At 37.0% G+C, this 23,886-nt stretch overlaps 1 protein-coding gene across 4 annotated transcripts in view; it reads right to left on the minus strand.

The window, feature by feature from the left end:
- Positions 1–5,507: 5,507 nt before the first annotated feature.
- Positions 5,508–23,886, minus strand: part of BEND6 (BEN domain containing 6) — a 60,901-nt gene continuing 42,522 nt past the window's right edge. For 3 of the 4 annotated variants that reach the window (XM_012751363.3, XM_012751364.3, XM_076003257.1), the window contains 4 exons: positions 18,800–19,020; positions 17,162–17,354; positions 15,850–15,986; positions 5,508–7,494 (listed from right to left, as the gene is read on the minus strand). In XM_012751363.3, the coding sequence (XP_012606817.1) occupies positions 15,859–15,986; positions 17,162–17,354; positions 18,800–19,020 (542 nt within the window). In that variant the 3' untranslated portion in view covers positions 5,508–7,494; positions 15,850–15,858. Of the gene's footprint in view, positions 7,495–15,849; positions 15,987–17,161; positions 17,355–18,799; positions 19,021–19,626; positions 19,691–23,886 lie in introns of those variants that run through there. The other variant, XM_076003258.1, reaches the window with a different exon arrangement.

Consider the following 23,886-nt stretch of genomic DNA (forward strand, 5'->3'; position numbering starts at 1 on the left):
GAAGCTCTTAGAAAACAAATAAGCATTATATGGCTAAAGCCCAAATATGCTCATACCCTTTGATTCTGTAATTATTTCAGGGATAGTCTTTTTCATTTTAGATACTCAAAGAGGTTTGTAGTGATGCCTCATTATGATTTTAATTTGCATTAACCTAATAATGTTGAGCATCATTTTGTGTGTCGATTTGCCATTGCATATATCTCCATTGGTAGTGTCTGCTAAGATCTTTTGTTAGGGTGGGAAAGCCTTGTAGGTGCTCATGGCACAGGTGGAGAAAGATGCAGAAATTGAGATATATAAGAGTAAAAAGTTTATTTTATCCTTTTTAGAGGAAAGAGAGAGACAGAGAGAGGAAAGAAAGACGGAGTGGCATCCCAAAGAAAGAGAAGGAGGTGCCAGCAGCTAGGCCATGTTGATCATTCCCAGAAGCAACCTAGTAAGGATAATCTCATTATGGGGACAATAGTCAAACTACTCAGGAGTGTGTAACGGAAAAGTAAGGGAAGTAGAGTCATGCTATTAGCTCATGGTTGAGTAACTTCTGCTATGAAAGGTACACACTGTCAGACTGCAAGTAGTCCAGAAAGCCAAACACAAAAAGTCAACAGCAATACTGTATCTCCAAGAGGCAGGGGAAAGTCTGATGTGATTCAGGCAGCTAACAATGAAGGGATGGGAAAGACTCCAAGCCATATATGCTTTTCTGCACTTGCAGCTTTCAGCAGGAATTATCTGGTAGGCAGTTATTTTCTGAAATCTGGGCAGTGTTTGCGCTAGCTTGGGTATTTTTCTCTCATGCATGTGCCGATCAGAATCAACTGAGTACTCCAGGGGACCCTCTGCAGATCTCTGGAGCTGTTTCTCCGTGTGACACTCTCCTCTCTGCCGGTCTTCTCTGTGTGCTTCTAGCTCCCTCGGCTTTCCTGGACTCCCAGGTTCAGCTTCTCCATTCAGGGATACCAACAGGCGCTTCCTAGGTTCGTCACCCTACTTCTAGGCCTCAAAGCTTTCTCTAAACAGAAAGCATGGGCAGTTGTAAGGTTTTCTGTCTTCCAGGGATCACTGTCCTTCAATATTTGATATGTAATATCTTGAAAACTGTTATTTCATATGTTTTATACAGTGTTTTAGTTGTTTCAGGTGGGAAGGTGAGTCTAGTCCCCGTTATTTCATCTTTATCTGAAGCAGTAATTTCAGTTAAATAGTTGTTCTGCCTGGAAATGGGTACTTTCATTCTGGTGGGTCTTTAGTGTGTGCGGTTGACCCAATCTAATTAGGAGGTGGGCAAGGTGTGAAATTTGTTTTTGTCATGCTCCTCCCTCAGTGGATATCAGGCTTCAGATTCCTTACCTTGTGCTTAGGGTGGGGGCTGGTTTCCTAGGGGGTTTATCTCAGTGTCTACTCCAACCTCAACTTTAGGGCTTCTCTATTGGTGTGTCTTAGAGAGGGTCTCTCCCCCAGGTTCTTACCCTTCTCCCAGCAGTCTAGGAGTAGACTGAGCCAGGGTTAGGGTTAGGATTTTTGAGCAGTTTCTTACTTTCTGGCATAACAAAATGTTCCAGACACATCTTGCGCCTTTCTTTGCCACAGCCCTGAAATCAACCATTTAGTTTTAGTTCGAAATGGTATTTGGAAACCAAGATCTGAGTATCAGTGAACTCACTAGCACCGAGCTGTTGCACAGCCATTAATTTATTCTGAATTTAGCCCCTTCCTTCTCTAGGACATTTACAGAGGATTCTGAGGTTTGTTGTAGCTTAGATCAAGGGGTAATCTGCCACACAATCTTTTGTTTACACAGTTAATTTAAAATTTCACATTTAAATTCATTTATAAAGTAGGTGGACATGCTGTGGAGATATCTGCACTTAGATCCGCTCTAGAATATTGCCTAAAAATTATTACTAGATGATCTTTTAAGTCTCCATTGGCTTCTCCTTAATATTTGTTTACAAGAATGAATCAGTTTCTTCTTCTCTGTGTGCTTCTAGCTCCCTCGGCTTTCCTGGACTCCCAGGTTCAGCTTCTCCATTCAGGGATACCAACAGGCGCTTCCTAGGTTCGTCACCCTACTTCTAGGCCTCAAAGCTTTCTCTAAACAGAAAGCATGGGCAGTTGTAAGGTTTTCTGTCTTCCAGGGATCACTGTCCTTCAATATTTGATATGTAATGTCTTGAAAGCTGTTATTTCATATGTTTTATACAGTGTTTTAGTTGTTTCAGGTGGGAGGGTAAATCCAGTCTCCATTATTTCATCTTTATCTGAAGCAGTAATCTCAGTTAAGTAGTTGTTCTGTCTGGAATTTCACATTTAAATTCATTTATAAAGTCTATTTTGGCTGGGAAGATTTGCAACATAGACTTTTAAAATTACCTGAGCATTTTTTAGTAGAGGCATATCTCATTTTATTGTGCTTCACTTTATGTGCTTCACAGATATTGCATATTTTCCAAATTGAAGGTTTGTGACAACTCTCCGCCGAGCAAGTCCATCAGCACCATTTCCCACCGGCATATGCTTACTCCATGTTTCTCTGTCACATTTTGGCAATTCGCATATTTCAAACTTTTCAATGTTGCCATATCTGTTATGGCAATCTGTGCTCAGTAATCTCTGACATTACTATTGATAGTATTTTGAGGCTCCATAAACCATGCTCCTGTAAGACAGCAAACTTAATTGATTAATGTTTGTGCTCTGACTGCTCTATGTTCTCTGTCTCTCCCCCTCTCCTTGGGGCTCTCTATCCCCTGAGAGGCAACAACATTGAAATTAACCCTGCAATACCCTCTAAGTGTTAAAGTGAAAGGAAAAGTTGCACATCTCTCACTTTAAACCATAAGTTAGGCCTATTGCACCGAACGGCCCAAGTAGTGAATACGAAGGGAAAGTTCTGGAAGGAAATTAAAAGTGCCACACCAGGGAACATGTGAATGATAAAAAAATGAAACAGCCTTATTGCTGATATAGAGAAACCTATAGTGGTCTGGATAGAAGATCAAACTGGTACAACATTCCCTTAAGCCAAAGCCTAATCCAGGACAATAGTAATTAAAATTTTCAGAGAGATAAAGATAGTTATCTTAGTTAGCTTGGGCTACTATAAGAGAATACCATAGACTAGATGGCTTATAAATGACAGAAATTTATCTTTCTCAGTTCTGGATGGGGCTGGGAAGTCCAAGATGAAGGTGCCAGCAAATTTAAGGTCTGGTGAGGGTCTTCCTCCTAGTTCACAAAAACAGCCATCTATTTGCTGTGTCTTTACTTGGCAGAAGAGGCGAGGGATCTGATCTCTCTGGGGCCTCTTTTTTAAGGCCACTACTTCTATTCTGCCCTCATGACCTAATTACCTCCCAAAGGCTCCATGTCCAAATACCCTCACATTAGGGATTAAGTTTCAACATATAAATTTGTGGTGAGGGGTGGGACACAAATAATCAGTCTATGGCAATACAGCATGCACATATTAATATCAGCCTATAATTTTCTGAAAAAAGAATAATGTGTGAGCAAAAAATAACTCTTAGAATTTTGATGATTGAAATTAAAAGTTTAATAGATTGTTTTGAGGATATATAACAAAGAAAATCTTGCAGAAAGCAGAAAAAAAAAGAAGTAAGGAGATTAAAAACTGTGAGGAGGCTGGGCATGATGTCTCATACCTATTAATCCCAGCACTTTGGGAGGCTGAGGCAGGAGGATTGCTTGAGGCCAGGAGACAGAGACCAGCCTGAGCAACATGGCAAAACTCGATCTCTACCAAAAATAGAAAAATTAACCAAGCTTGGTGGTGCATGCCTATAGTCCCAGCTACTTGGGAAGCTGAGGCAGGAGGATAACTTGAGCCAAAGAGTTTGAGGTTGCAGTGAGCTATGATGATGCCACTGCACTCTAGCATAGGCCACAGAGCAAGACTCTGTGTAAAAAAAAAAAAACAACAAAATAAGACAAACAAAATTGTAAAGAGACTTAGGTGATGAACATATGATAATTGAATTCATAAATTAATTGTAGTACTGGAAATAAATCTATATCTATCCCCAAAATTAAAGGATACAGGTATCTAGTTTGAAAGGTCCTATCATGTGTCCAGCATCATGAATAAAAATGGATATGCAACAAAGCACATTTTCATCAAGTTCTAGTATATTAAGGAAAGAGAAAATTAACAGAGCCTCAGGGAGAATGGATAAACATATTCTGAATAACAGAATGATAATTAGAATGATGTTAGGCTTTATGGCAGCATAGGGTTGCCAGATTTAGCAAATAAAAATACACAATACTCAGTTAAATTTGAATTTCATATGTATGAATAATTATTTAGTGTAAGTATATCCCAAATATTACATGAGATATACTTATACTAAAAATATTCACATTTCATCGCATTCAAATTTAACTGGGCATCCATATTTTATCCAGCAATCCTGCAATAGCAACACTGGATCTACCTCTCACATATGAATATGTCAGTAGACTGACTTATCTTTTTCTTCCTCTAAGAAATAAAAACAAACAAGAAGGAGAAGTAAAAACAGAATAACAATGATGATAAAACACTACTTAGCAAAGTATGTGACAGAAAATTTGCAGAATCCAAGGATTTTTTTAAGTTGCTAAAAGAAGTGAAATTGGGCAGGAAATGCAAAGGGAATGTCAAGGTGCCTCATGAGTAGATCTCAGAGAACATCATACTTCCTGAAAAGGAAGAACTCATCCGGAAATGCAAAATATTTAACAAATATAACAACTGAGTGAGCACAGGGCTGTCGCAAGCTGAGCTTCAGCTGAAGTCTCGAGGTTGGGATGCAGAGGGAAAAGACACAGAGTACCTAGAGGGCTCTTAGCAGCACTTTGCAGAAAAGTGCATGAAAAAATAGTGCTTGAAGGTTAAAAAGGCTCACCTGGAAGTACAGGGGTTCTGTCCTTTGTTTGCAGCTGCTGAAGGGCCTGGGAAATGCAGGGCTGGCAAACGAATCCCTTCCAGATTCAGCTTGGATCAGAGAACCAGGGGAAGTGGGGCTACACACAAAAACATTTCCCAGAAAAGCCATACCCACCAGAATCAGTGGTCTCTGTGGCAGCAAAAAGAGGCTTTTGGAAGATTTGAAGCCTGGAAGGAAATCCCCAGTTCCCCCACCACCTAAGAATCCACCTGCAAATTACTGGTCCAGGAAACTACTTGTCATTAAAAAAATAGATGTTCAAGAAAAGCTATGGTACAGTATCAGTACAAGATTTTACAAGAAAAAAAATGTGAGAAAGAGCTGCAAAAGTGATGAATGCATGAAAAACACTCACAAGAAAAATATCATTGCAGAACTGATGATAATGCTGAGTGCACATCCACCATGGGGTAAAATGCTTAATGAAATGATTACATCCATGCAGGAAAACCACAGAACACACATGCAGGAAGTCATTTTTTAGCACATTTGCTGGACTACCTTTGGATTAAGAATGTCCTTCCCATTCCAAGAATATGAAAATATTAATGTATTTAAAATTTTTTATCTGAGTCCATATTTTAGTTTTTATTAATCTGAAATTCTTTATGTAACATAGTTTGAAATAGGAATGTAACAATTTTTTCCAGCTACCACTTGTCACAGCATCAGATTCAGTTAATCTAAATAAACCTTCCTTTCCCTACTTATTAAGGATTCTGTTTTAATTATATTCTAAAGTCTTATATATGTGTATACATAAAGTATGTGTATATATACGCATACATGTATGTGAATTGCTTTCTGGACACTCTATTTGGTTTTATTAGTTTTCTTATTTTCTAACTCATTTAGACCAATATACAAAGATGAATCAAAAATATGTTTATTATCTATAAAGATATCAACATAGTTCAAAATACTTTAAGGAAAGACCATACAAGTTCCAGTTGAATAATACTGTTATGTTTTGCAAAGGCTATTTACCTTTTTATTAATATAAATAGTAGACAAGCTATAGTATCTAGTAGGGTTTCTTAAAAGCAACATCTTAGTAAAATTATCCATTTTAAATAAAAATATTAAATTTATTTACCTTCCTGAACATTATCTATATATTCTATATAGCATGACATTTTATGGGAAAAATAACCTAGAGCCAAATAGTCAAATTATGATAATAATATTCCAATATGTAGGTGAAGAAGCCATCATCCTCAAAAAAAATTTTCCCTGAGTTTTATACATTAATAAAGAAACAAGAAAATGCTTTTTATCTTTTCAGTGGCATTTATTTATGTTTAAGTAGCAAATGTTACATAAGTTATTTCCTTAAGAACATTTATTTTAGACAACCACATTGTTATCAAGCAACATTTATGGAATGTTCCTTAGGTTCAGGATACTAAACTTTGTAACTGTTGTAGCATTCTCTTTTCCAAGTTTAAACATGACTTTGCGCACTGAAGAAGCATGGCTTCCCATTGTTGAGTTGTCATGTGTGACAACCAGACTTTATGCAGGAAGCCTTGGGTTGAAGATTGTTTTATCTTCAGTCAATTTCCAAAATGATTTTTGTGTGTGTGTGTGATTATCAAACACATATGATTTTTTCTCAATACATTCGTCTTCTGCTACAATGAAAACAAACCAGTTAAAATTAAGCAGTGTAGCAATATAATTAACCAAATATACATGATGTTGTATCATGTATAGGATGTTTTAGGGGATGTTGATGTTTTATATTACACGTCTGTAGTTAATGTACTTTGGGCAATAAAAAGTTAAAACATGTCTGGTAAACAAACAAAAATAATATTCTGAAAACTAATGCATTGTTTAACAGTCCCCAACACTTGGGTTTATTTGTTTTTTGGGTGTGTGGTAGAATAGTGTCATATTAAAAATAAAAAAAAATCTTGCTGACAGCATTTTTATGTTCCTATTTTATACATTTTTAGATAACAGAATCATCCTATAATTTTATTGCTAACACATTGTTACCCAGTCATGACTATCAGATTTTAGGCTGAATTTTCTGCTCTCATATTTGTGAACATTGATTATTTCACTGTCTCCTTTCCCAAACATGTGCTTATGGTAAAGATCCAAAAACTATAATGGGGAGTCATTGGTAATAATAAATGTGCAATGATTGGTTAGGACAATAACTAATTTTAAAGGTTGAAGTTTTTGTTGCTATGATAAAGGCTCTGACTATCCTGTTAAGTTAGCTATACAGACAAGTATTTGGGGATCAGGGAATGCATATTTCCAAAAAACCATATTGCATGCTTATTTGGGTGGGAAAAATTCTCTGGTTTGATGCATCACTGGTATTTAGGGTGGAATCTACATGCAGCTTCTTTGGCAAGCTTGTTGGTCCAAGCTTAGGGAGCCCAGCTATGTTACAGATGTCTTACAGCCTGTCACTGCACATGTCTCTCTGTGCTCATCGCCAGGAAGATTGCAGATTCTCCAACAAAATCCAATGCTAGATTTAGAACTGAAGGAGCTTTGTTTCAGATACCTGTAACACCTATAAAAAGCAAATTTCAAAAAATAGGGAAAATTTATGTTAAAGGTTTTATAGTATTTATAACAGTTGTATGATTTATTTTTATATTTACTACAAATTTGTATTAAAAATACAAATTATTCAGGAACTTCTGATTTCAAAATGGTGCCACAGAAGCAAGCTGGCTAAACTCCCTCCCACAGAAAATAAAAAACAAATATATAGCACCAAGATTGTCACCAGCAATATCCCAAACTCAAATATGAGGACTGAGACATTTCCTGGGGCCACAGAGAAATGAACAAACTCTGAGCAGACAGTAAGAGAATCAGCCTTCCGTATGCATGACACCTCTCTTCCCAATCTCTCCAGCACCAAGCATGAGCAAAATTTCTGGGCAACTCATGGTTTCTACACTAGAGAAAACAAATTCAATTTGGGCAACCAGCTTCCTTAACCATCTTAGATTTCCTGGCAGGAGACCTGTGCCTGCCCCAAACTGTGGGAAGCATCAGGAGTGCCTAAAGGGAAAAATATCCCTGAGGACAGCCAGAGACAAATGAGGGAGGCAGGACCACCATTCCCAGCCCTGGAAACTCTGGTCTGTAACTTAACAAAAGGAGACACCAAATCAGAGTGACTGTTCAGCAGCACCATGCTGTAGGACTGTGGTCCCCAGCTCCCAGGCCAGGGACTGGTATGAGTCCAGGGCCTGTTAGAAACCTGGTCACACAGCAGGAGGTAAGTGGTAGGTGAGCAAGTGAGGCTTCATCTGTATTTACAGCCGCTCCCCACTGCTAGCATCACTGAGTAAGCTCTCCTTCCTGTCAGATCGGCAGCGGCATTAGATTCTCATAGGAGCGGGAACCCTACTGTAAGCTGCACATGTGAGGGATCTAGGCTGTGTGCTCCTTATGAGAACCTAATGCCTGATGATCTGAGGCAGTGATGCTAGCGCTGGGGAGTGGCAGCAAATGCAGATTATCATTAGCAGAGAGGTTTGACTGCACAATAAATGTAATGTGCTTGAATCATTGCCCCTGCCCCTCCAGTCTGTGAAAAAATGTTCTTCCATAAAACCACTCCCTGGTGCCAAAACGGTTGGGGACTGCTGCTCTAGGAGGTTTCCTAGAATTGAGGCAAATCTTAGATTAAGGTTCCATCTAGTACTAGAAGGAGGCAGCAACTTAGCAGGGGGGGAAAAAAAGAAAGCAAATCACGTGGTAAATTACAAAGAATCTCTAAGCAAACATATCCAATAAAAACCAAAACAAGCCAGACCAAGAAGACTGGAAGAAATAGTCCTTCAATGCAAAGACATAGATAGATATACATCCACAAGAAGCAACAGCAAACAGAGAACCACAACTTCCTCAAATGAACAAAGAAAGAAACCAATGACTGACCCTTATGAGACAGTGACATGTGAAAACTCCGACCAAGAATTCAAAATAGCATTTCCCTTGGTGAGGGAATTCACCAAGACAAGACCAGAGAATTGACAGATGTTACAAACTGAGATGGGCAGCAATAATGTAACCATGGAGGAAATTACAAGGCACTTAAATACATCACAGTCAACATTTAACAAAATCTCAGAAATGCCTACTGCTTCTCCATGTTTTTTCTAATTTTGCAAAAAATGACATTGATGTTTTGATGGAGTCACATTGAATCTATAAATCACTTTGAGCAGTATGGACAATTTAACAAGATTGATTCTTCTAATCCATGAGCATGCGATGTTTTTCCATTTGTTTTGTCATCAACGATTTCTTTCATCAGTGTTTTGTAGTTTTCCTTGTAGAGATCTTTCACTTCCTTGGTTAATTTATTCTTAGGTATATTAAGTATATTCCTAATAATATTATTATTATTTGCAGCTATTGTAAGTGGTACTGAGTTCTTGATTTGACTCTCAGATTGAGAGAAGTTCTACTGATTTGTGTACATTAATTTTGTAACCCGAGATGTTACTGAATTTATCAATTCTAGGAGTATTCTGGAGACGTCTTTAGGGTTTTCTAAACTTAAGATAATATTATCAGCAAACACAGATAGTCTCACATCCTCTCTTCCTATTTGGATGCCCTTTATTTCTTTCTCCTGCTTGATTGCTTTGGCTAGGACTTCCAATACTAGGTTGAATAGAAGTGGTGAAAGTGGGTGTCCTTATCTTGTTGTGGTTCTTAGGGGGAGCATTTTTAACTTTCCCCACTCAGTATGATGTTGGCTGTGAGTTTGTCATGTATGGCTTTTATTATTTTGAGGTATGTGCCTTCTATGCTTGGTTTGTTGAGAGTTTTTATTATGAAAGGGTGCTGGATTTTATCAAAATTTTTTTGCATCTATGGAACTGATCATATGATTTTTTTTCCTTTCACATGGTTTTTGTTTTTAATTCTATTTATGTGGTGAATCACATGTTTTGGTTTGCGTATGTTGAACCACCTTTACATCCCTGGGATGAAAACTACTTGATCATGGTGAATTATCTTTTTGATGTGCTTTTGGATTTGATTTGCTAGTATTTTGTTGAGGGTTTTTATATTTATGTTCATGAGGGATATTGTTTTTGTTGTGTCCTTTCCTTACTTTGATATGAGGGTGATACTGGCTTCATAGAATGAGTTAGGGAAGATTCTCTCCTTCTGGATCTTTTGGAACAGTTTCAGTAGTATAGGTGCCAATTCTTCTTTGTAGGTCTGGTCAAATTCAGCTGTGAATCCATTCGGTCCTAAGATATTTTTATTGGGAGTTTTTTTTTGTTATTGATTCAATCTTGCTACTCATTATTTGTCTGTTCAGGATTTCTTTTTCTTACTGATTCAAGCATCGGAGGTTGTGCATTTCCAGAAATTAAATAACCTGCTGCTGAATGATCTTTGGGCCAATGACAAAATCAAGATGGAAATCAAAATTCTTTGAATTGAATGACAATGGTGACACAAATTACCAAAATCTCTGGGATATGATATAAGCAGTGCTAAGAGGAGAAAGTATATAGTGCTAAATGCCTACATCAAAAAGGCAGAAAAGTCACAAATTAACAATCTAATGTTATACCTCAAGGAAGTAAAATAACAAAAACAAACCAAATCCAAAGCTAGCAAAAAACAAGATATAACAAAGATCAGAGCAAAACTAAACTAAATTGAAACCACAACTGATACAAAGGATCAATGAAATGAAAAGTTGTTGGTTTGAAAAAGTAAATAAAATCGATAGACCACTGGCTAGATTAACCAAGAAAATAAGAGAGAGGATTCAGATAAGCTCAATCAGAAATGAAAAAAGAGATATTATAACTGACACTACAGAAATGTAAAACATCATCTGACACTACTATGAACATCTCTATGCACACAAACTAGAAAAATCTAGAGGAAATGCCCTGAAATCTTATAGCTCAGATATAAAAGAAACTCAATGAAGTTTTCTCAAATTTGACAACAATCCTAAAAATTACATAGCGTTACTAACATAGAGTTGACAATGTGACAGAAACCTCTGTAAAATATTTTTTAAAGAAGTAAAAAAGCAATTTTCCATCAAATATGCTAGAGGATAGTGTAAATTATTTTTCTATTTTTTTCTATAGAAGTGGGTATTACAAAAGTGTTGTCAAATAAAAAGGCAATCAGGCCAGGCGTGGTGGCTCACGCCTGTAATCCTAGCACTCTGGGAGGCCAAGACGGGCGGATTGCTCAAGGTCAGGAGTTCGAAACCAGCCTGAGCAAGAGTGAGACCCTGTCTCTACTATAAATAGAAAGAAACTAATTGGACAACTAATATATATAAAAAAAATTAGCTGGGCATGGTGGCGAATGCCTGTAGTCCAGCTACTTGGGAGGCTGAGGCAGCAGGATCACTTGAGCCCAGGAGTTTGAGGTTGCTGTGAGCTAGGCTGACACCATGGCACTCACTCTGGCCTGGGCAACAAAGTGAGACTCTGTCTCAAAAAATAAATAAATGAATAATAAAAAAAAAAGAGGCAATCAACATGTATGCAACCAAAAAAAAAAAATAGGATAAAAATATTATAGAGTTGACTGGGTGTCATGGCTCACATTATAATCCTAGTACTCTGGGAGGCCAAGGCGGGAGGATTGCTTGAGGCCAGGAGTTTGAGGTTGAAGTGAACTATGGTGACACCCCTGCATTCTAGCCTGGGCAACAGAGTCAGACACTGTCTCAAAAAAAAAAAATTGGAGTTGTAAATAAAAATATTATGTAATTTTCACTATATTATGTGATATTTGAGAAATCTGTTAACTTTTAAACATTATGTAGTTTTCATGATTTATTTTCATCTTCTAAATTAATACACAGAGTTGTAACTGATTGTGTGCTCATAATTTTGCATTTTCTTCTTAAAGAGGGTTTTACAAATTTTACGAAGCTTCTGATTCCACAAATCCTGGATCTGTCACTGAGTTACAGAGTATTATTATCCATGTTTAAATTGAAGTTCACACAAGTCAAGTAGCTTTTCAAAGTTCCCACAGTTATTAAAAGGTAGACCAAACTTTAAAACCAGACTTACTATCCCTAAAACATTAGATAAGTGCAATGGTTAATTTTGTGTCGACTTGCCCAGACCATGGTACCCAGTTGTATGGTCACATACCAGTCTAGATGTTGCTGTGAAAGTACAGTATTTCTAGATGTGATTGACATTTAAATCAGTAGACTGTGAGTAAAGCAGATTACATTCCATAATGTGGGTGGGCCTCTTCTAATCAGTTGAAGGACTTAAATGAAAAGACTGAAAGAAGGAATTCTGCCTCTGTACTGCCTTTGAACTCAAGACTGCAACATCAGCTCTTCCCTGGGGCTCCAGCCTGCCAGCCAGCCTGCCTTACATTTTCAGACTTGCCAGCCCCTACAGTTGCATAAGCCAATTCCTGAAAATAAATTTCTCTCTGTATATGTACATATATATGTATTGCATATATGTATACTGTATATATGCAATACATATATATGTATATATCATATTGGTTCTGTTTCTCTGAAGAACCATAACTAATACAATAAGAAATATAAAGAACTATATGCTAGTGTCGGCTGTCTATTAGTTACTAATTCTATTACCTTGTCAATTCACTTAACTTCTTTAGACTTCAGTTTCATTATCTCTAAAATAAGGAAATCATACTAGAACCTCAGCTCTATTGACATTTTGGGGTGAGTAATTCTTTGATGTGGGAGGGATTTCATTGTAGGATGTTTAGCAGCATCCCTGGCCTCTGTGTACTAGATGCCAGTAGTACCACCCAGTTATGACAACCAAAAATATTTCCAGACATTTCCTAAAACATTAGATAAATGCAATGGTTAATTTTGTGTCAACAATATCCCCTGATGGGAGGGAGGGGCAAAAATCACCACCCCACCTTTAGAGCACCACTCTATTAGATCATCTTTGAGTTATTTTTTATATATATATATGTAATATTATGTTAAAGATTATATATACTGAGGCAGCTTTGGAAATTTCAGGAGAAGGCTGTTTGATCACTTAGTGGGATATTACAAAGGTGATAGCCTAATATTCTGTAATTGTTATACATAAATTTTTCTTCAGCTCTTGCAAGAAGGAAGTAAAAAAAATGGAGAAAGGCCAGGAAAATTAGTAACATTAAGGTCTCAGCGTATGAGAGCTACAGGCAACTGGAGGACAGTCAGAAGAATGAGTGAGAATAGATGAAAAAAGTAGAGGGAAAGAATTTAGGGGTTACCCGTACAGAAGTAAGCCTTAGCTGGGAAGTGGGTGCCCTTTTAGATCTAGGCCACCAGGGTCAACCTGAGCTCAGTACTGGGTTAAGAGTACAGTCTACCACAGGGACCAAGGGTGGGGGTTGCCTTAGCTAGGCTAAGGCTTCTTAGATGCATAGGAATTTCTAGGCATCTACATTATTTGGCAGTACATATTGCTTTGTTAATAGTAATGGGTGGGGAGCTATTTTCCAAAGAGTACTTTTGGTGGTGAGGCAGGGTAGAAGTGTGCTTTGCCTGAATAAGTGCAAGTCACCTTTAGGCTCCTGTGATTTGAATGACCCAGAAGAGAAAAATATAGCATCCTTCCACTAGATGGTGCTATATCTGACTAATAAACTTGTCCAAATTAGGTTTTATGTGACCCTGTCTTTCCCAGCATATTTTTATCTATCCTTTTGGAATAATTTGAATTTAGCTATACTTCAAATGAAAGATATCTGCTGATTTTAAAAAATGGCCATTCTGGTGTTAATCTCCACTCCTGATTCAAAATATATTCATTTCTAGTCTAAGCAATTGACACTACAAAGCAAACCTCAGGCCCAGGTTCATAGTAAAAGGGCTGTCCCTAGTTTTGATTTTAAAATTAATGCCTTAGCCAGGTGATTTAATAACACTGCTACTGTCAAGAATAATTAAAAATTATATAACATCTTTTAACTTTCATTTCTTTAACACCCTGCTGGCTGATACATTCCGAGATGAGTTTTGTGCCTACCCTCGGCAATCTGAGACATTAAAAAGGCAGAGGTTAGAATATTAAAATGCTTTTTGGTGCTCTGAAATATAATAGTGTACTCCAAAAGAGAGCCATATGATTTGGAGGTCTGATAATATAACACTAGAAAGAGAACTTTGTCATTATACACCAGGCTAACTGGGTGTCAAAATGAAAGGTGTCAAATGAAAAGTTCTAAGAGCACAGTTAAGCAATTATCTTATAACTGGAAAGTTGTGAGATTCACAATCACCTGAAATTTATAATTACTTGGGGGAGAAAAAGGAAGCAAATATCCTTATCTTCTGTAACTCTTTAAGTCATGTACCAGTGTGTGTGAGCCAAAGGAAAGAATTTCACTGGAGTTGTTATAAGTGGTATTTTCTTTAGGAAGAGAGACTTTGTTGACTCTCATCAGGGCTGTCCTTGGTTGTACAGAAAAATAAATAAGGAACCCTGGAAGAGGAGTGGGGGGATGGTAGTGAGCAATGGGTAGGAGAAGGATTACAGTTCCACAACCCATTTAAAACATGGTTAGAAGAAACTAAGACAAATAAAATGGTCTCAAAGGTGGCTAGAATTGAGCAGAGAACAGGCAAAGTAGAAATCAAAGACAGAAGTAAAGAAAATGGAAGGGAAAAAGGGATCTCTGTAATGGGCTTTACCCTCATGTGTTACCCATATACCTCTATTAATCAACGAAAATGTTAATAACACAATCATACACATTTCCCATCAAAATAATTAAGAAAGAGGAAGGGTAAGCACAAGTGAACTGCCCAGGACTGTGAGATACTAAAGCAGATACAAAAGTCTACTTCACAGTTTTGCCTGGGGCAAGGCCTGACTGTAAAGTGTATTTCCTTCTGAACTCACACTAAAAACAAACTGTTCTTTTTTCTTAGTATAATACAAGCCTCTTAGTAAGCATCCTCATTAAACTGTAACAACTGATTGAAGGGTTTAAAGACAACAAGAAGCAACATGGAGGATGGTGAAGACCCCTCAGTACTTCCACCCAGTAGTCTGTACACACGTCAGACCACCGTTTACAGTCAAAGTTGAGTCTCCATGTGCCTCAGAGATTTCCCAAGGGACTGAATTTCCTCTGTTCTAGAGAAACACTTCCTAAATTGTCATATCTCCCTCCTTAGGCTCCTTTCTATTCCTAGCCTCAAGGTAACGTGAGTTCTGTGAAGAAAATTTCCCCAGTAAAACACATTTGGAAAGCACTACACACTTAATTCCCTTCTTTTTTTTTTTTTTTTTTTTTTTTTTTGAGACAGAGTCTCACTTTGTTGCCCAGGCTAGAGTGAGTGCCATGGTGTCAGCCTAGCTCACAGCAACCTCAAACTCCTGGGCTCAAGCGATCCTGCTGCCTCAGCCTCCTGAGTAGCTGGGACTACAGGCATGCGCCACCATGCCCGGCTAATTTTTTCTATATATATGTTAGTTGTCCAATTAATTTCTTTCTATTTAGAGTAGAGACAGGGTCTCACTCTTGCTCAGGCTGCTTTCGAACTCCTGACCTCGATCAATCCTTCCGCCTCAGACTCCCAGAATGCTAGGATTACAGGCGTGAGCCACCACACCTGGCCTTAATTCCCTTCTTAGGGATTTCTGGTGTACATGGGTGTATTAAAAGGATATAAAAATATCAGAGATGTTCTGGGAAAGGAAAATCTACACAATCGAACTCAGCATTTACCAAATTTAAAACCCCTTCCCAGTTCCCACTGTTACCCTCAGGAATACCTTTTAGCGTTTCTCAGGTCACTGATACTCTCTAGGAGAGTAACTGTTGTTCCATAGATAGAAGTATTACAACATTTTCTTACCACATTGAAAGGATTGTGAAGATTTAAAAGACTTACCAAAAAGATCTACTTAATATCCTGAGAGTTAAGATTTTTGCTTAAATTTGGCTTCTTGGTACAGTTGTTTAGCTTTTGACCTATCATTCTCCTAATTGAAACATCATCCGTATTGGGAAATAATTGTTTTGTTACTCCTGTAAAAAATAATAATAACACACAAGAACACTTTATGAGGCCTTTGCATCATGAGGCATGAACTACAGCAAAACATTCCACATTATAATTTTGTTTCCATTTTACAAAAGTAGCCCAAACACCCATGAAATAGTTAAATAGATGAATATATAGGCAGGTTTTTAAAAGTAAAACGAGCGATAACAGAAGGTCTACATTATAAACTGAAAGCATACGCATTTATTTTTTCCTGTGGCACCACTTAACTTCAGCCTTACCACTTGCTTTGAACTCTGTCTCCTTGCTCTAAAATATTATAAATTCATTTTTATTCATTCCCAACATCAGTCAAAAAAACTAGGTTTTCATTGATCCTTTTGCAACTAATGAAATGACATATAAAGAGCTAGGATTCAGAGAATCCCTAAATTTGTTGGATGTTTGCAAAATAATTAATTGGATAATCTAGATGGTTATATTTAAGGAGACTTAATAACTTTTTAACCATAAATAAGATAGTCAGATTAACCTTTATTTTTCTAGAATAAAAGAGGAGGAATTTAACCAAGATAAGAAAGAGAAAACAAGATATAAACTGTTATTGAAATTTTACTTTAAAAGATTTTGAAAGTTTACTTTTTTTTGGGAGACAGAATCTTACTCTGTTGCCCTGGGTAGAGTGCAGTGTGTCATTGTAGCTCACAACAACCTCAAACTCCTGGGCTCAAGCAATCCTCTTGCCTCAGCCTCCCGAATAGCTGGGATTACAGGCTCGTGCCACCATGCCCACCTAATTTTTTCTATTTTTGGTAGGGATGGGGATTCACTCTTGCTCACACTGTTCTCAAACTCCCGACCTCAAATGATCCTACAGACCCTACTCAGCCTCCCAGAGGGCTAGGATTACAGATAAGCCACCTGACCTGAAAATTTACTTTTCTCAAGCAATGAATTTTATGAATTCAAACTTTTGGGTAATCTAAAATTTAGTTTTATTTTTAGAACGATTTTTAAATTAAAGTTTTTCTATAAAATTTCTCATATTTAATGAGAACTTTAGACTATCCAGAGATTTTTCTTTAACAGAAAAATAAATTTTGAAGAAAAGGACCATGTAATAATAACTTGACCTTGAATTGTAACATAATTTTAAATTCATAGGACAATATAACAATATAATGCAATGTATTATCACCTATGATTTCTTGAACTTCATTCTGGTTCATAGCTGGTTTTACGGCTTTGTCCCGTGAAGTAGAGGATTTTGCCCCCGTCAGGCTGTGTGTGGCCATATACTCATTTGTGTAAAGTACTTGCATTAAATCATTAATAAACTTCTGAGGCTTGCTCTTATTACAACGGGCAATCTGCCATTTTTCAATCTTGAACTAAAAAATAAAACAATAATTGAAATTGGAAAAAGAAAGTAATATCTGGAAAAATGTATTACTGAGTTCAGACATACCAGAAAACAATGTCAACATTCTTGAAGGTGATGTATTATACTTTTAACATATATTTTAAATTTCAGGGGTTGGAGTTAAATGTTATTTTTGAGGTACCTCTCAATATTTATGAGGTATTTGTTCTAGAGTCTATGCAAATTCTTGTCATGGATTTGGTGCTTTAAGAATTAGTCCCATACACAACACTTCATAACTAAGTGTGGTAGGCAGAATAATGGCTTTCTGAAGAAGTCCACATCCTAATCCCCAGAACATGTAATATGTTACCTCACAGGGCAAAAACAATTTTGTAGTTGTGATGGAAGTTAAGTACCTTGAGACAGGAGATTATCCTGGATTATCCAGGAGGGGCAAATCTAATCACATACATCCTTAAAAGGAGAAGAGGGAGGTGGAAGTGTGGATGAGAAAATAGAAGGAAAATGAGAGAGAGAGAGAGAGAGAGAGAGAGAGAGAGAGAAAGAGAGAGAGAGAGAGAGAGAGAGAGAGAGAGAGAGAAGGAGAGAGGAGAGAGTGAGGAGAGAGGAGAGAGGAGAGAGGAGAGAGAGAGGAGAGAGAAGAGAGAGAGGAGAGAGAAGAGAGAGCGACTTGACCTGCCGTTGCTGGCTTGGAAGATGGCAGAAATGGACCATGAATCAAAGAATATAATCGCCTCTAGAAGTGCAAATGAACTTCAGTTTACAGACAGCAAGAAAATGGGGGAGTCAGTTCTACAACCACAAGAAACAGGAAACAGACTCCAGAAGGAACGCACCTGCCAATAATTTAGTTTTAGTCCAGAGAGACCTGACAGGACTTCTGACCTATAGAACTCTGAGATAATACATTGTGTTATTTGAAATCACTAAATTTGTGGTAATCTGTTAACATAGCAATAGGGAACTGATACACTAAGATTGAAATACTCTGAACGTTAGATTGTTAGTCAATATTGAATTCTCACTTTTGACAGTGTGTTTTCTGAGGCTGATACCCAATTCTTAAACAACTATTGTCTTTTTAGCTTCTGCTTCTTTATGAAGAGAAATTGGGAAAATAGAAAAAGAATTGTGTTCAGCCAGCATGCTGAGGCTGAGACTCACCTCTCAATGATATGAGATTTTATAGCCCTTAAAGCACAGGTATTCTTCTGTCACTGGTTTAGGAATTATGTAATTTAATAGCTTCATCTTTGTCAAAAATCTGCCTTTAAACTGGGTGTTTGTTTGACAAATATTAGTTTTCATTGTAAAAAGAAAATAGTTTTGTGCAATAGGAATATTATGCTTGTGACCTAAACTTACCTACAAAAATTCTTTTCTAGTCTTGTTTTGCTTTTTGTATTTAACTATATTCCAAAGAACAACAGGACAAGTATTCCAACTGACCTGTTTCTCATCAATATGATGCTCTTCCTCAGCCTTCAAGGAAATGGGTGAACTGGAATTAGAATTAGAGTTACTGCATGTTGAAGCAAATGAATCTGGGGAGGAGTTGTTTGTTGCTCTCCAGAGGGTGGATGCAGGTGTAGACATGGTTCCTCCACCCTTAAGCAGGGTTTCTGCCATACCAACCAGCTCTTCAAACTGGGTGACTGCCTGTGGTAACACTAAAATGGCAAGAAAAAGTAACACTTTACAAATACCATTAATAACAGGTGCATATATACACATTTTTTGTTGAGTGCATGTGCATAGAAATATATGTGGAACAAATTGTTAACATTTGCTACCTTTGGAAAATAAACATGGCAGGAAGGGTGTTTGGAACATATTTACTTTTTATTATTAAATAATTTAATAATTGCTTAATGATAATAATAAATCAATTTTAAAACATTAGGTTATTGTATTTAAATGTATATGCATTACTTTGTAACTAAAAAATATTTTTAAACAGTTGAGTCTTTTCTTCTAATTGCTAGGAGTATTATTTGAAGGTGTTGAATCTCTTGTAGGAGACATTACTGATTCTATTATCAATCACCTTCTAGAAGCTCACATTAGGCCTGTTTAAATGCCAGGATAAAACTAGCCATTTCTCACAGATTAAATTTTCTATGACCTTTCTGTATAGTTTATGAGGGAGTCAAATTTCATCAAATTAATAAAAATACACTGCCACAATTCAAACCTATGTTGCCACATATTAAAGACAAATTTTGGTAATCAATGGAATAGTCTCTTTGTTCCTTTTTTTTTTAATGGAAACTTACACATTGAAAGGTTTCATGCCTCCATGTAAAATGGTCTTCTCTGTTGTTATATCTAGTTTGTTTCCTAAGGACAAATAACATGTTGTTGGAGTTGGAAGAGACCTTGAACCCTGTCTAAGTCAATTCCTCGCTTTCTGATTGAAGGCATTGCCTGCTGAAGAGGTGGAAAAACTCTGAAACTTTTTTCTTGTACTTTTCTTAAGCATATTATTGAGCCATAATTTTTAGAATAATTAATGACATGTCCAAATTAATACATCTGGTACTATCTTAATAGGAAAATTTACTAAAGAAGAAAATCTTATTTTCTGTTCTTTCAAAAAAATATTTATTAAGTACTTCTCATGTGCCAGACACTTGTTCCATCAGTAATTATTTATTGAGCATTTAATAATATAAAATATTTATCAAGCTTTTACTCCGTGGCAGGCATTATTCTGAGACCTTAACTGATGCTCTTTCATTTAATACTCACTGCAGCTCACTCTGAGATGGGTATTATCTTTACCCCCAATTTACAGATGAAGTCAATTAGGCAAGAAAAGGTTAAGTAACTTGTCCAGAATCATTTATTTAGTGAAAAGAAGAGCCACGATTCAAATTCAGACTCTCTGGCTCCCAAGTCCATGTTATGCAGACTCTCAACATTTGCCAACCACGACACTAGATGCCAGGGAAAAAACTGGGAACAAAACCAGGGGGAACCCATGTCCTTTTGGAGCTTAGAGTTTGAGGGGTAAAGAGGAGACATTATTCACATAACCATGATGTGTAGTAAGACTTTTTTCCTGCTCAAAGAGAGATCTGGTCTTTGTCCCAGTTCCTGTGAGGTAACCTGTAAATCCTTGGAAGTTCCTGAGTGATAAGAATTTTCTTTGTCACTTATGGTGAGCCCCTGGGACCACACCCGATAGTTTATGCTAATGAGGTGACTCAGAGTAGGGTCAGTCACACTCAGTAACCTTAAGGTGATGGCTAGCCACAGTGGGAAATCCAGAAAGACCAACAGTATGATTTAGAGACTGATTGAACCACACAGGCAATCAGTCAATCAATCATGCCTACCTAATGAAGCTCCAATAAAAACTTTGGACACCAGAGCTCTAGTGAGCTTTCTGGATAGACAAAAATTCCTGGTATTGTCATACGTAGATGATAGGTGCATAAGGTACACTGAGGACAACAGAAGCTTCACACATTTGGAAACCTCCCAGACTCTGTCCTCTTTCTTTGGCTGGTTCTAATTTGTATTCTTTTCTTGTAATAAATATAACCAAGAGTATAATAGCTTTCAGTGAGTTCTGTGAGTTGCTCTGGCAAATTATTGAACATGAGGGTGGTTTTGGAAAGCTGGTGTCAGAAGTCTTGGGCAGACTTGGTAGTCTGGAGGACAGTGCCCTTAACTTTGCAGTTTGGCTAACTTGAGGTACATGCAAAGAAATGAAAAATTACAATTTCTTAAGTGCTGCAAGGAAGAAGCATAAGATGCTTAATCCAGGGCCGGGCGCGGTGGCTCACGCCTGTAATCCTAGCACTCTGGGAGGCCGAGGCGGGCGGATTGCTCAAGGTCAGGAGTTCAAAACCAGCCTGAGCGAGACCTCGTCTCTACCATAAAAATAGAAAGAAATTAATTGGCCAACTAATATATATAATATAAAAATCAGCCGGGCATGGTGGCTCGTGCCTGTAGTCCCAGCTACTCGGGAGGCTGAGGCAGGAGGATTGCTTGAGCCCAGGAGTTTGAGGTTGCTGTGAGCTAGGCTGACGCCATGGCACTCACTCTAGCCTAGGCAAGAAAGCGAGACTCTGTCTCAAAAAAAAAAAAAAAAAAAAAAAAAAAGATGCTTAATCCAGCCTGGGGTCAGGGAGAGCTTGACTCAGGAGGAGGCAAGAAGGTCTTCTTAGAGGAGGTCAAAATTGATCTGAGAGTTGAAGTCTGGGTAGGAATTAAATCACTGAACTGAAGAGAATGGGGAGGTGGTCATTACAGTCATATAATGACTGTATCTGAGGGACTGAAATAAGGCCAAACCTAGCATGTAAGGAGAAAAGGAAATTTGGTATGAAGTGAGGCCACAAGAATTTTCACTATTTTTTTCTAATTATGAACATTGTACATATTCATTGGCATACATCCTTTCTGTCATTTCTACCTGTACATGTCTATTTTATTAATGTATCTCCTTTTACATAAGTAGAGCCATACTGTATATAGCATGGTATCATGATTTTTATTCCCAATTAAAACTGTAAAGTGAATATTTTGCCTTTTTAATTACATCCTCTTGAAAAATACGATTTTTTTTGAGGTCTAATTTACATAGAGCCAAAGGCACAAGATCACACATGAAGTCTGAGCAGAAATTAAGTAAGCAAAGGGGATGAGTTTGGGAAATGGACACACTCATTTAATACATGTCTCATCAAGATATGGAACATTCTCATCCTCCCAGAAAGTTCCCTCATGTCCTTTCCAAGTCAATCCCTGGACTTGCCTCAGAGGGAACCACTCATCTAACTTCTTTAGCTGTAGATAAGTTTTACTTGTTCTAGAATTCCATGTAAATGGACTCAAACAGTATATTCTCCTTTTTTTGGTCCTTTTTTTCCTCTGCATAGTATTTTAATATTCATTCATGTTGTTGTGTGCACATAATTCACTCCTTTTTGTTGCTGACTAGTTGCTCCAAGACTAGTTGCTCCATTGCTCCAAGATTGATGTTTCCATCCATAGGTTATTTTCCATTTGAAAACATGATTTTGATGGCTCCTTAATATTCCAAGATATTATCTATCATTGTTCTATCATTAAATAAATAAATGTGTTCTATCAAATAAATGTGTTCTTTCATTTATTTAAATGCTCCTTTTTATTTTGCTTTTGGAAATTAAGTTCCTTCCAATTTTTTATTTCAGACACAACCTTGATGAACCTCCCAGCACATACATCTCCATATACATCTCTGATTACATCAGTGCTATAAATTCCTAAGACCACAATAGTAGGGTCCAAGTTATAAATGGTTTCAAGACTCAATCCATATTGCTGAAGTGCTCTCCAGAAAGATTTTTTCCAACTTACATTCCCACTAGCAATGTAGGAAATGCACCATTTCACTGAACCCACAATAGCAGGCGTTAATCATTAACAACAATCTTCACTTTTTTGATAGGTTCAAATCTTAGTACATTTTAAATTGCAACTATTTAATCATTATGAAGTAAATATTTGTTTATTGATTATTTGAGTGTGTTAGCTCTGTTATTGACTCCTGTATATATTAAGCATTTTAACCTTTTTTATTTTTTGTAGATACAGATTCTTACTCTGTCACCCAGGCTGGAGTACAGTGGCCTGATCACAGCTCACTGTAACCTTCAACTCTTGGGCTTAAGTGATCCTCCTGCCTTAGCTTCCCATGTAGCTGGAACTACAAGCATGAGCCACCATCCACCAAGTAATTTTTTTTTTTTTATGTTGCCCAGGCTGATCTTGAACTCCTGGCTTTGAGTGATCCTCCTGCCTTGGCTTCCCAAAGTGCTAGGATTACAGCATGAGTCACCATGCCTGGCCCACCCATTTTAACCATTTATTTGTCTTAAGTTGCAAATATTTTTCTTCAGAGTGTATATTTTTAATTTTATGACATTTAAAAAACACACAGTTTTAGTTTTTATTTTAGTTGAAAGTAGCAGTCTTTTCTTAGTATATTATCCATTTATTTTATGCTTAGAAAGTCATTAATCATTCAGATATTCACTCATATTTTTTGCATAGTTCAAATATCTTTTTACAAATAAACTTTTTTTTCTGGATTTTTTTTCAACTTTTCATGGAAAATTTTAAACACAAACAAAAATGGTAAATTCCCCCAGTTTCAATCTGTGGCCAATCTTGTTCCATCTATACCCTCATCTACTTTCTCCCCTAAAATTGCTTGATGCAAATCACAAGCATCCTCTCACTTTATCTGTAAATATATCTATATATTAGAGATGTATCTATATTTAGAGATATGTCTATATCTCTAAAAGGTAATAGAAATACCATTCGATCCAGCAATAGCACTATTAGACATGTACTCAAAAGAGCAAAAGACATTCTATAATAAAGACATCTGCACCCAAATGTTTATGGCAGCACAATTCACTATTGCAAGGATGTGGAAACAACCCAAGTGCCCATCAGTTCATGAGTGGATTATTAAAATTTGGTATATGTATACAATGGAACATTGCTCAATTATAAGAAACTATGGT

This window comes from Microcebus murinus, chromosome 5, assembly GCF_040939455.1.
Source record: "Microcebus murinus isolate Inina chromosome 5, M.murinus_Inina_mat1.0, whole genome shotgun sequence".
In the NCBI taxonomy this organism is placed as follows: Eukaryota; Metazoa; Chordata; class Mammalia; order Primates; family Cheirogaleidae; genus Microcebus; species Microcebus murinus.